The 15,446-nt window shown below is 25.4% G+C and overlaps 3 protein-coding genes across 5 annotated transcripts; 1 reads left to right on the forward strand and 2 right to left on the reverse strand.

Moving 5' to 3' along the window:
• Positions 1-1,170: 1,170 nt before the first annotated feature.
• Positions 1,171-7,590, reverse strand: LOC113558967 (rab proteins geranylgeranyltransferase component A 1). 3 transcript variants are annotated; one of them, XM_026964574.1, is made up of 10 exons: positions 7,480-7,590; positions 7,164-7,311; positions 3,891-3,957; positions 3,618-3,815; positions 3,373-3,553; positions 2,819-3,279; positions 2,415-2,740; positions 2,199-2,344; positions 1,954-2,142; positions 1,171-1,878 (listed from the first exon to the last, which is right to left on the reverse strand). In XM_026964574.1, exons 2-10 carry the CDS (start codon positions 7,210-7,212, stop codon positions 1,741-1,743), a joined length of 1,755 nt encoding a protein of 584 aa, XP_026820375.1. In that variant the 5' UTR covers positions 7,213-7,311; positions 7,480-7,590; the 3' UTR covers positions 1,171-1,740. The 3 variants fall into 3 exon arrangements, with proteins under 3 accessions (XP_026820375.1, XP_026820371.1, XP_026820366.1); XM_026964570.1 differs by having other exon boundaries at positions 7,377-7,512; XM_026964565.1 differs by lacking the exon at positions 7,480-7,590 and having other exon boundaries at positions 1,172-1,878; positions 7,164-7,439.
• Positions 7,591-9,040: 1,450 nt separating this feature from the next.
• LOC113548747 (COP9 signalosome complex subunit 7b-like) lies at positions 9,041-10,119 on the forward strand. The gene has a single exon (XM_026949787.1). It carries the CDS (start codon positions 9,180-9,182, stop codon positions 9,939-9,941), a length of 762 nt encoding a protein of 253 aa, XP_026805588.1. The 5' UTR covers positions 9,041-9,179; the 3' UTR covers positions 9,942-10,119.
• A 998-nt stretch (positions 10,120-11,117) lies between these two features.
• LOC113548811 (elongation of very long chain fatty acids protein 4-like) lies at positions 11,118-15,267 on the reverse strand. The gene is made up of 7 exons (XM_026949884.1): positions 14,925-15,267; positions 13,926-14,014; positions 13,662-13,849; positions 13,518-13,598; positions 12,818-13,111; positions 11,801-11,950; positions 11,118-11,286 (listed from the first exon to the last, which is right to left on the reverse strand). The coding sequence occupies exons 1-7, from the start codon at positions 14,942-14,944 to the stop codon at positions 11,239-11,241; spliced, it is 870 nt and encodes a 289-aa protein (XP_026805685.1). The 5' UTR covers positions 14,945-15,267; the 3' UTR covers positions 11,118-11,238.
• Between the last annotated feature and the right edge of the window lie 179 nt (positions 15,268-15,446).

Genomic DNA, 15,446 nt, shown 5'->3' on the forward strand with positions numbered 1-15,446 from the left:
CAAAAATAGGGACTAAATTAAATAATATACACCAACCTAATCATATTATAGATTAAATTTAACTGTTTGAATAATTTAACCTTAATCCAGGCCTGGGTAAAATACATTAATGTCACTGCTGATTTTACCATACATAGTATAAACAGTTCTTAAAATCTCCTTAAAATGTTATAATTGTTGAAGATAAGAAGTACTTAATGAAAAAATCATGTACTCATATCTTCAATTCACATATGAATTCTAAGCCTAACTCATAACAATATCTAAGTAATGATATTTTTAACCCATAAAACTAATTACAATATAGATCAGTTAAAATATTTATTTGGTACTTGCAACTAAAATATTTACTGGTAATAATAAATTTGGACTGTTCTTTGTAAATTGCACAGCTGAGAATAAAGTCTACACATATACATGGTCTAGTTAGACCTTTCATTTGTAATCAATGAAATCATCTTGCTGATGATAATAAATCATATTAAACCAAAAATGTAAAGTATAAATAAAAACATTTGTAAATATTCTAAGGAAAATATTTGAATACACATCTCATACAAAATCAAGGTAAACAGGTATTAAGGAATGTGAAAAATATATATTTATAAAACGCTATATAAAATTTAGTTAACTATATTTATTCTACGTATACAAATTAAAAACCAAATCACCAAGTAATTTATTGCAAAAAGCAACAGATTCAAAATATTGTTTTTAAATCTAATATCTACAAATTAATTAGATCAAAAATAAAGTATAATATAGCAATACAATGAGATAATATCTGAGGTCATACAGTAAAATGTAGAGTAAACAAAACAAAATCAAACTTAAAATAAGCATCAATAAAAACTTAAAAAAAGGAACAAATTTAAAATTACAAAAGATTATTTACCAGATGGTGAAAATCAAATCAAATTTGTTGACTAGAAAATTTAGAAATATAAAGGAACAGAAACAAATTGTTTATAACACAATTAAACTAATATTAAACAAATATTTTATATTGATATATAACATGGTCATCTATATTTCTAAACGCATTAAGAATTTCAATTATTTAAGCAGATTCCTTTGGTGTAATTTTAACTATAGTCATTTAAAATTAGTTACTTTAGTAGAAATTATAAATAATTAAATACATTTTAAGTGAATAATAAATAGATTAAAAATTACTAATATTTATAGAATGATGTTCTTTCAGTATCAATAAGCAAAAAAACTTTCATTGAGTTAAAATATTACTCAGTACTAAGAAAATTTAATCCAAGTTAAAGGGTGCAAATTACAGTAATCACATGATTAAATCATTAGTTAAATGCAGTTAAGATATTAATAACTTATTATCATACATAATTAATTCAATTGATGTGATATTTAACTACTATCAGTGAAACTGTTTTTTTTTAATCTATTAATAGCTTAATGAAAAATTGAATAGTATAAAAACACTTAGTTGCCTAATATCAAAAAAAAAACTTTGGAATGTAATCAAGAGGAATTCATATTTTATGCTAGATTTTGCAGTTGCGTAAACATTAACGATACATTGAAATACAATATGAACTCCTTTTTTAATATGTTGAAATATAAATATTATTTTAATATATTTTTTAAGATTGTAAGATGATAAACCAGTTATACAAGTATAAAAGCTAACAATTATCTTAAATTAATTTGGTAAAATAATAGCCTATCATAATGAAATTAAAGCAAATGCAGGATATTTTATAAGTTAATTCATTCTTCTTTTGGTTCTTCAGAACTTTGGAACGGAGGGCCAGCAGCTTCATCAACTTCAAGTGATAGTTCTTCAGGATCAGGAGCGCGGGGCAAAAATTCAGAATCTGGATACATTTTGGAAAAAATAGATTTTGCCTGAAATAATTAAAAAATAATAATATCTAAACTCAAGATCTGTGCTTAAAAAAACAATAAAAATGTATAATTTACTTGTTTAACAGCAAACTCATAATCAACTGCTAGATCAGGTCCTGAACACAAATGTACATTGCTTGGAACATTTTGTGATAGATCATATTCAGATGTTTCAGGACAATTAAAATATAGTGCATACAAAATTTGTGGTTTTAATGATTCATTTAATATGTTTGACTCCCCACTTGATGCAGAAGAATCTCCCTAAAATAGCTCATATTAAGACTTTAATTAAAAATTTATAAAAAAAATTAAAATACCTCTTTTGACGTTTGAGTTGATTGTGTGTCAGTATTTATTCTAATTGTAGTACCATCTGCATATTCAGAATGTAATAAAGCATCAACAGCCGGTTTTAAATCATTTACTGCGTTATCTATTTGTTTAGTAGTCATGTGTAGTAAATCTATAATTTTTAGATAAATATAAAATAAATGTATAATTAAATAAAAAATAAAATTGTTCCTAGTACTTACATAGTCCAGGTGGACAAACGTGAGTGGATGGTCCAGCTTCAATAACTGTTATTGGCTCTTTCCCTTTAATTGGGAATTGAAGTAATGTCAAAGACTCTTTATCGACAGTAGATATTGATCTATCAATTATAAAAATGCCTCTTGAAAGACCTGCTTTAGGAACAGAGCCTAAAAATTCTGGAGGAGCATCAGCAACACCCATTACAAGATGATCACAATCAAGCCGTGATCCATCAGATAAAATAGCTTTACATTCATTGTTTGCTACTATAACGCTATCAGCTGCTCGTTTCAGATGATACACACCTCCAAATACAGCGCATAGCCTATACGATAAAAATAATAATTTATTTCATTGTGAAAAATAATGATATTTTTTTTTAAATGTAAGTGACTTAACATACCGACAAAAACATTGTGGAAGTTCTCCAGTACCATACATGGGCCACAAAAATGGTGTGTTACCATAGCGCCCAAGGCTACTTAGGAATTGTTGGGTTCTTTCAACACCAACCATACATGGTGTCGTATCATTTGACATGGCAATAGCATATAATACATAATGCATTAGATTTTCAGTTAAGCTTTTGCTTTCTAAGTATTGTTTAAGTGTTTTATCTTCAAATCCTTTAAATTCATCACTTTCTGGCTTATATTCAACACACAAAGTCAATAGTTGCATTAATTGTCGTTTTTCAATAAGTCCAACATTTTTAGTAGCAAACACATCTGCTCGGGAACATGGAACAGTTTGCAATTTATCAGACTGCCATGTAAGAATACGATTTACACATCGAAATTCAGCATAACGAGAGATATTTGATGAAATAAGAAGTTCTACCAGTGTGCCACGAGAGAAAAGTAACTGTAACAGATTAATTGAACAATAGAATTCTATTTCTTAAGACAAATATTAACAAAAACTATTTTAAATTATTTTTTATATAATTAAACCGACTTTAGGTGCTAAATCCAGGTTAAATTTGCGCCCCATGGTTTTAATTTTAGCTTGACTCCAAAGTTTATCATTTCGTTTTAATATAGCTTCAGTTTCAGTCAGTCCATCTTTACTTTCTTTGGGACTATCTTCAGTTTGAGTAATTTTTGCACTAAGCAAATTACCAACTGAAGGAAGTTTTCTACAGAAAAATTCAGATTTAATAAAAATTAAACAACATAATACAAGTATAAAAATAACCATACTCGGGTATAAACCATTTTTCTTCAATATTGAATACAGTGGAAAATTGATTGCCAATAGTTATAGACTTCTCATTGTCTTGCACTAGTGGAGAAGATGTTTTCACAAAATCATTTTTTTTTCCATTTCTACATTCTTCTAGCCATTTTTGAAGAGCTTCAAATGTAAATGATGCCCACATACCACCATAATAGTCATTTCTATGACAGCCAATAAAAATATTTAAAAATTTTCAAATAGTATATTTTGAGGAACTTTTAATAGAAAAAATATACCTATCTAAATGTAAAACTCGTTTTCCAATTCGACTAGCAGCAGCAGCAACAATCGACTCAGTCATACCTGAAATCACATTATGTATTATATATTTATATATTTATTTATTATATTATTTATATTTTTAATTTATAAGTCAACAAAACAAATACTACTCTTTTAATTTTTATTATAATCTATTAATGGATCCAAAAATAATAAATAGAGCTCATATAATTTACCATTCAGGTTAACTTTTCAATTTTTATAAAATAAAATAGCAGATAACTTTTTTAAGGAATATGATTTGATATGTACCATAAAATGTAGTAAAACAATTGTAAAAGTAACAATTAAAAAAAAAACCTTGGTTCTTGACAAAAAGCAGCTTTTAGAATAATTTTTTTTTATCAATGATCATAGTGAATCCATACTAATTGATAGAAATTAACATACAAATAATTCATAAATATTGCACTAATGTATGATATACAGCAACATTGTTAAATTAAAAACAAAACAATAGTCATTAAAAGCTATGTCTATTATATATCCCCAGGCACTCAGATAAATAATTCACTGAGCAGAATTGGGTGCCAAATTATTTTACAGATCCGGGAGCTCAGTCACATAATGAAGAACTAATACACAATTTGTAGTTTTATATACTCTGTAGTATAGATAAATTTATCTGAGTTTCTTACATAAATATAATATAAATACAAATTTTATAATGTTTGAAATTAAAAGAATAGTAGAGAATTCCTTACTAAATAGGTTATAATTAACCTATTATTAGTTGGTGTTCAAACAAAATATACAAACAAATAATAAGGTAATAATAACAAATAATTAATAATATGTAATTCATATTATATTAAGAGGATGTTAGCACAATATTTCAAATATTTGTTTTCTCTATCTGACCCATACACAATAAAGATAAAACGCTTTGACCTAAAACTGTTTTTAAGATATCTTATAGTAAAGTCATTTTTGAGGGAATGACATACATATCGGTTTTATATTTTATTGTTATTTAATTTTGTATTCAGCTAAAAAAAAAAAAATTGAAATTGAAATAATGTTTAAATTATTTTGAAACAATATTTGGACAAATTGATAAGTCATCCCCTCAAAATTTTAATCCGCTATTGTTTTTGTAATAGATGATTTTTCTACTCAAAAATATAAAAAAATAATTCTGCATAAATGCGTTTTGTCTATATTAACTATGGGCCAGAGAGAGAAAACAAACAGTTGTGCTGACTTACTCATAAAATCTATCTATGAATTTGTTAACAATAATAAGAAGAACAATCATAAATTTTAATCTTTTGTATAGTTTATGTCATGCCAAGCTAATGAAGACAACAATCATAAAGAATGGATGGTGTTTGTCTAATATATTTATTTGTGCATTAAGGATAAATGCCATTTAATTCCCTTTTTTCTTTATTAATCAACATTTGTAGTAACAATGGACTAAGAATTATTTTCAAGCGTATAAATCAATATTCAATCAATATTGTTTTCCAGTTTTAACAAAATCCATATCGCTAGCACTTTTGACATTTTTTATTGATAAGTGAGATGAATAGTAGTAATATAAAAATTAATAATAAACTATTACCAATATATTTAAATTAGGCACCCAGTTCTAATTTACTATAAAGTGTGACTAGGCGATGAGCACCCAATAATAATAGACATCATAAAATAAAATAATTTATACTTAAAATTAAGTTAAAAATTAAAATTGAGTTTTTAGTGGTCCATAAAAGAGAAAATATATTTTTTTATGATATACAACATAATAAGTAAAGAAAATTCACTTTCTCATTACCGTGACTAATAGACCATATAATTTCTGATTACACAACCATTCAATGAACTCTTAACAAGAAAATACTATAATATTATGTATGAAAAATAAGATAATAAATAAAAACCAATATTGTTGATTGATTAGTTGATTAAATGACAAAATAATTTTTATAATAACTATGAAAATACATTTTTATTAGGCACTAATATTGATATTTTGATTTTGTGTAATTTTTAATTTATATACTTGGAATATTATAAAATATTAAAATATAACTAAGAGTAGAATATGGTAGAAAAGTATCGAAACTGTATTAATAATATATACAAATACATTGTATGTAATAATATAAACATGCAAGTATACACTACATCTAAATATTAATAACTACATTGTAATTTCATGTTTTAAATTAGAAAAGTTTGCTAAACATTTATAAGGCCTCGATAACATCAGATAAATTACAGATAATTAAAAAAACATAAATATCAAAAATAAATTAATTTAATAGTTATATTTAAAGTTTAAACAAGCAAATATGTAGAATATAAATTTTGTGACACATACATTGAAATTTTCCAACTCTTATTTAAATATTAAATGTTTAAAAATTATTAATTCAATATTTTACATTAATAATAGAATTGATAATACTTTTTGCTGTCTAATGAATAATAACTAAAAATAGTTTTTAACTACAATTGTAAAATGTAATTAGAATCCAATATAATATTAACATATTTAATGTGTTTACGTTGTGAGGTACACTAAATATTTCATTTGGATGACCTTTTATTGAAATGGGGTTTTTGTTAACGTTGGATAAATGTTTAATTATTCTAATTATTAACCACGACGCACGTGCACAATACAACTCTTTTTTTTTTAATTGTCCAACACCAACTTCGTGGACACAGTATATATATAATAATAAATTTTAGATTCTGTATGGTACATTACTATATATTTTAAAGCAACAATTATGAGACATATAACCAATTGTACTTTATTTGAACTTTCATATAAAATATCAGTATGAAAATTCAAATGACTATTCCCATTAGCTGTTAATTTATGGCAAATATAAAATACAAGATATCTTACACAGACAATAATATTAATTTTTAATATTATAGTATTATATAACCATGTAATTTAGAAGAAAATTACAATTTTTTTAAAAATATTTTTACAAAACATTAAACAAATTGTTCTTAAAATTAGTAAAATTAATTAATTTGCTTTAAATAATGTAATAAACATAAAAAAAAAATAATTAAATTGTGAATGAACATAAATATTTAATAATTTCACCAACCTCCTTAACACTTATTTTATTACTCACCCACTATGACATCTACCCATATTTAGGGAAGAAAAAAAATTTTAATATCAACAAACAATTAAAGTGCATATACTAAACCTAAAAGTCTAAAAATAATTATACGCATATGGAATATATTACCAGTGCCAATGACGATCACTTCATACTTGGATGGAAGGTCGTCCTCCATATTGAAGAAAACGGTTTGATTTCGATGGAATTATCAATTCTCAAATAATTACTTTGGTCGACGATACACTATAGACGGAATCGTATGCCAGAAAATAAACTGCAAAACGAAAGTCGAGTGAAATAATATTATGAATCATTCAGTAATTCAATAACAATAATCACCGATTCAGAACTTCAGAGGTATATAAATTTATAAATTGTAATCAGTCGTATATTATCAACAAAAGTTTTTTTTATTATTATTAATTTTTTTGTTAACACTTACCACGAATTGAAATATACATACTAACAATAATTTATTATATTGTATATTTTAATTCGTGACACAATTCGTTGCTACTATAGAATATTATGGAAGCGACACTCACGACTCACCCCTCCACTTTAATTTTTTTTTTATTTCGGAGCGACAAGAATGATGTTGTGAGCATGGTGATAACGCATGATGTTAGGAATACTTTTATCATCGGAACGGACTGCTCGAGACTAGCCCGCCAATTTAAAAAAAATAATGTCACTGCATATTACCATAGAATAAATAACTTCATCTTCTAGGCTTTTACAGGCCTATAAGGCCCATTGCTGCAACATCATATTGTCTCCATCTCTCTCTATCGTTTGCATATTCTTCTGCGTTCCTTACGGTCAAAAGTTTCAAGTCTTCTTGTACTCGATCCATCCATCTCTGTCTAGATTCTGGGGCGTCTTTTAGGTTTCTTTGTGTCGGATTTCCATTTAGTTATAGATCCAATCATTCCTTCTGATCTTCATACGTGACCTGTCCAATTTATCCATGTGCTCTCCAGGGACCCAATAACAGTAGGTTCCTTATAGAGATTAGCCAATTCTCCGTTGTTTCTTATTTCATACTCCCTGTCGTTATTCCTCTTTGAACCGAAGATTTTCCTTAATATTTTTCAAGCAGCTGTTTTACTGTCGTTAGTTTGTTTACGGTGATATTAATTCTTGGCTAGTTTAGAAGCTTAGAAATTTCTTTGAATTCACATGCGATTTCTTTGTTGCCTGTTAAGAGAGTTCTATCACTCTTGCTTATAATTGTTGGTCTGGACTAGTGTACCCATATTTTTTCCAAAAAATATTTTCGAATGACTTTTTCTATAATTTGTATGCGTTCTTTTTCCACATTCTCTTATTTAACCTAACCTTTTTGGGCATCGCCCGATTACGGTCTAAAATAAATTTTATACCTTTTCACCTATCCCGATTGCGGCCCGTATATAATAAGTAGGAAATACTATTTAAGTGGTTATCAAAACTAAATAAATAGTCGGATTGCGTTTGATACGTATTTTGACATTAATATAACTAACGATTATACACGAATACACGATTCATACGAGTATACGACGTATAAAGTGTTTGGTTTATTTTATATTAATATCTTGTAAATTGTAACTCTTAGTCTTAAATTCACAAGCTTGGCTTATAGAAGGCAGTTAATTCATTGTATATATTAAATAATAAGTATACAATAATACATTTATATCCAAATAAAAAACTCCTTATAAATTACAATATTATTGAATACACAATTCAGTATTCGTGATCCGTCTATTGATCATTCAATATTCGTGTAGTTTAACATTAAAAAGCAAGTGTTATTATCAAGGTGGATATATACTTATGTATATTCTGTGATATCTTTAATTTGTGATTATAATATTCTTATCACACATTAATCGTCACTACCACCATGAACTACCACCTCAGCTACCACGGTAGTTATGAGTAGAGTGGACTAAGATAATACTATTTTAATTCGTGGTCACAGGATAAAGGAACCTTTATCAATTGTCAAATAATTCGAATGCCGAATGAGGAATACGCCATTATCATTAAATGTGAATGTATAACAATTTAAACTTTTAAGTTAATTTTATATTAACTATTAAAATAATATACCTGTTTAAAGTTTAGGTTCCGAATTTCTAAGTTTTGTTCACAATGTCTCAAGAAAAAGTAATTGAAAAACCTCTCCAACAATTTGTTGTTCAAGCTCTAAAATTGGAAGGCGACAGTTTAGTGGAAGTAATTAAACAAGCTTTGGATTGTGTTGATACATTTGTGTTTGCAGAACTCTTAGAATGCCCCAACGTTATTGCATTGGAGACTACACATCATGCACCATACCTACATGCGTTACGCTTGTTCTCACAAGGCACGTACTTGGATTATTTGGACAAAAAAGAATATTTGCCAGAACTTAGTGAGCCCCAAATGAAAAAACTGCAATACTTAACGATTGTTACATTAGCCAATAAAATGAAAAGAATACCTTACAATGTTCTTTTGAAAGAGTTGAACGTAGATAATGTCAGAGACTTAGAGGACTTAATCATTGAAGCAATTTATTCTAATGTGGTTTCTGGCGAACTCGACCAACACAGTGATTATTTGGAAGTAGATTGGACAGTTGGTAGGGATGTTGGAACCAATGATGTTGACAACATGATAGACACATTACAGCAGTGGTGTGATTCCTGTGAGAGTGTTCTTTCCACAGTACAAGCTCGTATTGTCGATGCTAATCGCACTAAACAAGAAGTATTAAAACACCGTTCTGCTGTTGACAATGAGGTTGCTAGTGTAAAAAAAGCAATTAGAACACAAATACAAGATGAAGAAATGTCAGTGGATACTAGCGGTCCAACAAAAAAAATTGTTAAAGGAACAAAACCTAGCGGAGCTAAATTTTGGAACAAGTAAATAACTGCACATTAATAATAATTCCCAGATTAAATTAATTTATAATTATTCTAATATGTATAAATTAGTGGATTTAAGCCATTAGTATACAATGTTTTTCCTAATAATTGATTCAATTATATGGAAAACATATTGGATATACAAAATTAATTTTTTGATGTACGATATGCCTAATTACCTATCATTATAATATTTTTATAAATAAAGTTTTTTTTTTTAGAAATAATTTATTGTTCTTATTTACAATTTAAACTAAATAAACTATCAGCAAGTGTAATGATGATATATTTTTATTGAATTAATAAATAACATAAAGATTCATATTTAGGGAAATTATTCTGCAGCACTATTCAACTAGGAAATTAATATTTGATTAAATTTCTAGGTTTAATTATTTTAATAACAGTATGTCATAAACATGAAGAATAAAGATGGTCTCTTTATAGTCATGAGTTCAATTTATCAAAATTAGTATTTTAGTTTATAATACTTCATTTTTAACAATATAATGGATACAACTTTAATTATTTGATTTATATTTATCTACTTAATTTAGTGAAGAACTGTACCCTATAGCTGACTAGGCAAGAGACACAGATTCTTTACACAACAGGTTTACAGTTATTAAAATTTGTTAAGGATGACAGATCAGTGTTGCATGATCACCAGTCACTACCAGGTACATAAGGTTTTTAACTTTAATGGAGTGTATACAGTAATTATATTAACATTTTATGATGAGATAAAACCATGAATGAAAAAACTAATTTAAAATAAAAAACAATACATTAGATATTTTACAACAATTTTATTGTCATTTGTTAGATACCTAATAACAAAGTGAATAATTAAAATTAGTTACAAAATATATAATTAAGTGCAAAAGAATATTATACTTTATCAACCTAATAACATATTTAAAAAAAAATATTTATATTTTACACAATAAAAACTATAAGCAATTGAAATAATTTAATAAAATCAAATAACTAGTAAATAAATAATAAAATATTATAATTATTACAATAAAGAAATGTAATGTAACGTATGGAAGAACAAAACAAAATTACGCGGAAAAATTTTCTTTATAATTCAGTACTATCTAGTGTCTAGTTTAAATAGTACTATAGATAAAATTCAAATTTCAACTACAAAAATATTTAAATATCACATGATTGAAAAATAGTTGTTACACATAAGTATTAAATTATTGTAATGTCACCTCTAATTCTTTATTTTATACATTACTTTATATAAAAAAATGTCTTATCTAAATTAAATGTTTTAATTTAAACTATCACAATTTCTTTAAACATTGTCCATCTTCATTTTCATGTTTGCTTACCTGTAAATTATGTTTTTAGTAATATATTTTGTATTAAGATGATGTTTTATCCACACGTGTTGTCTCTTTCTTACTAACACATACCATGGATAATTGTACGTTAAGAAGAATCCATACAACCTGGTTATTTTTAAATTATAGTGAATTGAATTATCAAACTTTATACTAAGAATATTATCTAAGGCATCTAGCTAGATTGACGTTTTAATTTTGAAGCAAGTTATTAGAATTAGTTGAAAAACAATTTACAATTTTAAAATTCTTGTTTAAACAATAAAATATTTAAAAAAATCTATTGAAGTGCTCTAGATAATATTCTTATCTTTAAAACTGTTAATAGATCAATTCACTCTAATATTTAAAATATCAGAATGATACAGATTCTTTTTAACTGATAAATTCTCATGTTAAATATAAAAAGATAACATCATGTAGTGGAAACATCCTCTTAATGCTTACATGATTCTCAAATATAAGTTATTTAAATAAATAATCATATAATTATATTACATACTTTTTTAATATAGTTTTTCTTATAAAAGTCTCCAAATAAAACCAACATTGTAATAATGTAAAAGACAAATAAATATTTCATCCATAATGGCCAATTACACCCACTGTGAATGGCATTTATGCCTAATGGTAGAGCAAATGAAAACTGAGCCTGAAAACAAAATGATTAAAATGAAATTATAAAGACTAAAAAATAAATAAGGGTGAAAGTAATTAAGTAATAGCCACCATAATATTTAAATCATTAAAAATATAACATAATTATATCTAATATACCTATATTTTATATTGTGTAATGTAAAAAAAGTATTAATAATTTGTGTGCAGGTACTTAATTTTATACAAAAGCATTGGAAATTGGCAATCAATTTTAAGCAGCTATAATAGTTAAAATTATATCACTTATATAAATAAAACATGAACAATTTAAAGTACAACAAAACTAATTGTTTAATAACCATTTTTATTTTTTTTACTGAAAAGTTGAAATGAGAATAGGTATTCAATATTTGCCACTAGAACTTTCATTGATTCATCCTAGAGCAACATAATATTTTATCATTATTTTCATTAAAAATTATTACGAAATAAATTTTTTTTATAGAAAAAATCTTAATCGAAGTCAGTTTTATTTAATCTATAGAATAGATAATGCTTTTAGGTTGCTTTTTATTGAAGTTATTAGAATACAATCTTCTTATTATATTGATGTATTTTGCATTGCTAAACCATTAATTGGTAATATACAAAACTCAAATATATATGAAATATTTAAATATTGTCAACATTTCGAAATACACAATGTTAAATAAGTGTTTAAAAGTATTATTCTAACTTCTATAAAAATTATGGAGTAATATATTAATTTTAATAACACCTTAGTACCTATTTCATTAATTTGCATTAATAATAATAATAATAATGATAATAATAGCTAATAAGTAATAATTAATATATATTATATATTAATATACATCAATATCTGATATAGCTATAATTAAATAATGATTATTTTTACCAATTGAATGGTTGTAACATATTTTTTGTATTTAATGATTTTCGAGCATTGTATTGCAGCTAAAGTATAGTAAAAATACATTATGACATGTACAGCACTGTTAATTAATATCGGTAAAAATGCTGAGCCGCCTGGTACATATTTTGTACCCATCCATGAGAATATGAACATTGTTGAATGATGGTAAACGTGAAGAAATGACAATTGATTATCTTTTTTTCGAAGCATCAAAAATATAGTATCCAATAGTTCAAAAAATTTAATTATATAATATAACCATACTGCTGTTGCTATCTGGAATAAATATATTAAATTAAAATATCTTATCAATTGATATAATTTAGTATTAACTTGAATTGAATACATTTCAAGTTAAATATTTTATTAGATAAATATATATATTTGTATTTTTGTTTTCGATCTTTTCATTAAGTCAATTACAACTATTTTCTCAAATCAACTATACAATTTTTTAATCTACAATAAATCTATAATAGGCTATAATAGTTTAATATGTATATTTCATATTGATAAATGTACTTTTTTATTTGTTAATTGTATCCCATATCAATATGCAATTGTAAAATTTAACTTAATATTCACTTCATAATTTTTGTACATAGTATTATAAAAGAGAAAAATTATTTTTATATGTTCTAATTGAAATGTGAAATTAATAATTATCATCATTAAAATTTACCCTAAGCTCAGCTTCTGCATTGACATAGGTTATCGGCTGACATGTCCAACTATAGTTCAATTTAGTAGTCATCAATATCAACTGAAATATATTTAAATAAGATTTTAGATATTAATTACAAACATGAAGTAATATTTTTAATACTTCTATTATTATAAATAAATTTGATATTATCATCATAATATTGTACATTATTAGAATATTTTTTAAACTGTATGCTGTGTGATTTTTCATGTACCGTGGAGTTAGCCATACTATTAAAAGATAACAAAGGGTTATGGTAAATGTAGTAAAAACTGAATTTACCATCCACCACCCTCTTGTTCTAGTATCTATAATAAAAATAAAGTACACATGAACACAAATCTAAAATAATAATATCATAAATATAATCATAATCATACTTACCACTCAGTGATTCGGTCCATTGATTAAAATGTTCCACTTGTTCAAATAACGTAGATAAGTTATAATCGAGACGGAATACTGTAAATTCTCTAAAAAATATCAATTAATAATAAATCATTAATAAAAAAGTTTAGTATACCTGAAAATTAATTGTATATATGTGATTTTTATATTGTTGTATAATTATCAAGGTAGGGTTTAGTTTTTAATTTCCTCCACCCCCACAATACGCACGCACACATAATATTTTAGAAAGCATTTATTTTCTACACATTAAAAATAGAAGAAAAATCTATAACTTAATTGAAATAGTTATTTGTATAGTAATGACTCAAATATAATACTTTTACCTATAAGTATAGTAAGTATACTTATAAATTATAATTATTATAATTTATTATAAAATGAGTATTAAACGGCGTTCTGTATAGGCATTTTATGGCCATACATGCAATATGTAACAATTAATAACACTTATGAGTTTAAAAAAATATATTATATCCACATGACGTGTTGTCTCCGTCATATTGACAATTAAAATATTAAAATATCAAGAAAATATACACTATTAAATTTGATGATTTACTCTAATATTAATAATAATAGAGTATTAGAGTAAAATGAATTCTTCTGAATATGCCAATTTGCCAAGTATGCAATGTAGCTTCCCTTTAAAGATTTAGGGTTCAAGTAATCGAATTAATTAATTTTATCTCATTAATAATAAAGCAACAGCGAATTTTCAATTTTTTTAAATTCGTTTTCATTAAATAATCTATGTGTATAATGACTAAGATGTACTCTGTATATGATATACAATTTAACTATATGCGCACACTATATTATACCTATTACTATACCTATACGTAATAAAATACTGATCGTTTATACACCTATAATATAAAAATACTAATATAAATTATTTACCTATAGTTAGGTAACATTTTAAATTTCTAATATATATACTTAATAACATAATTTTAGGTGTTAAAAACTTACTCATTTTGTGCAGTGTACATTGTAGTCTGTATTATATTGTATTTCAATGTTTATGAAACGTTTAAGATTTATGTTATAATTCGTTTTTGTTTTAATAATATAACTGCAAGAAATAAATAAAAAAAAATGAATGGTTTTTGTAAAGGCGTACAAAAAGGAGCTCTTATGATGACGTTCAACGATATGATAATTATAATAGTATGAAGTCCAAACCAAATTTATTCTTGATTTTCAAACTTGAATGGAAACGCATAAGATGTATTAGTAAAACGATGTGTATAATATTGTTAAGTGGTATGCGTACTACAACGTACTATTAAAAACATTCCGACGTCGACCGCTATACCTACCGGCAAACGAGAGAAGATCAATGTTCAAAAAACTATTGCGCATGCTCAGCTACTGCAAAACTTACGGTGCATTATAAGTATAATATAATATTATAATACATACTTTGTTATTAGCCACAACGGGTTGTAACATGTTGGAGATTAGGAGGGTAAGTGTGTGCATATGTTAAAA

The sequence above is a fragment of the Rhopalosiphum maidis genome, chromosome 1, assembly GCF_003676215.2.
Source record: "Rhopalosiphum maidis isolate BTI-1 chromosome 1, ASM367621v3, whole genome shotgun sequence".
NCBI lineage: Eukaryota > Metazoa > Arthropoda > Insecta > Hemiptera > Aphididae > Rhopalosiphum > Rhopalosiphum maidis.

What these genes read in the sequence shown, in the direction of transcription:
- LOC113558967 (XM_026964574.1), bottom strand. Translation starts at nt 7,212, where the DNA reads ATGGAGGACGACCTTCCATCCAAGTATGAAGTGATCGTCATTGGCACT. An exon ending in AGTGATCGTCATTGGCACTG is followed by an intron (nt 3,958 to 7,163) that starts GTAATATATTCC and finishes ATGTGATTTCAG; the next exon opens with GTATGACTGAGTCGATTGTT. An exon ending in ACCTGGATTTAGCACCTAAA is followed by an intron (nt 3,280 to 3,372) that starts GTCGGTTTAATT and finishes AATCTGTTACAG; the next exon opens with TTACTTTTCTCTCGTGGCAC.
- LOC113548747 (XM_026949787.1), top strand. Translation starts at nt 9,180, where the DNA reads ATGTCTCAAGAAAAAGTAATTGAAAAACCTCTCCAACAATTTGTTGTT.
- LOC113548811 (XM_026949884.1), bottom strand. Translation starts at nt 14,944, where the DNA reads ATGTACACTGCACAAAATGA. An exon ending in ATGTACACTGCACAAAATGA is followed by an intron (nt 14,015 to 14,924) that starts GTAAGTTTTTAA and finishes GATATTTTTTAG; the next exon opens with AGAATTTACAGTATTCCGTC. An exon ending in ATGCAGAAGCTGAGCTTAGG is followed by an intron (nt 13,112 to 13,517) that starts GTAAATTTTAAT and finishes TATTTATTCCAG; the next exon opens with ATAGCAACAGCAGTATGGTT.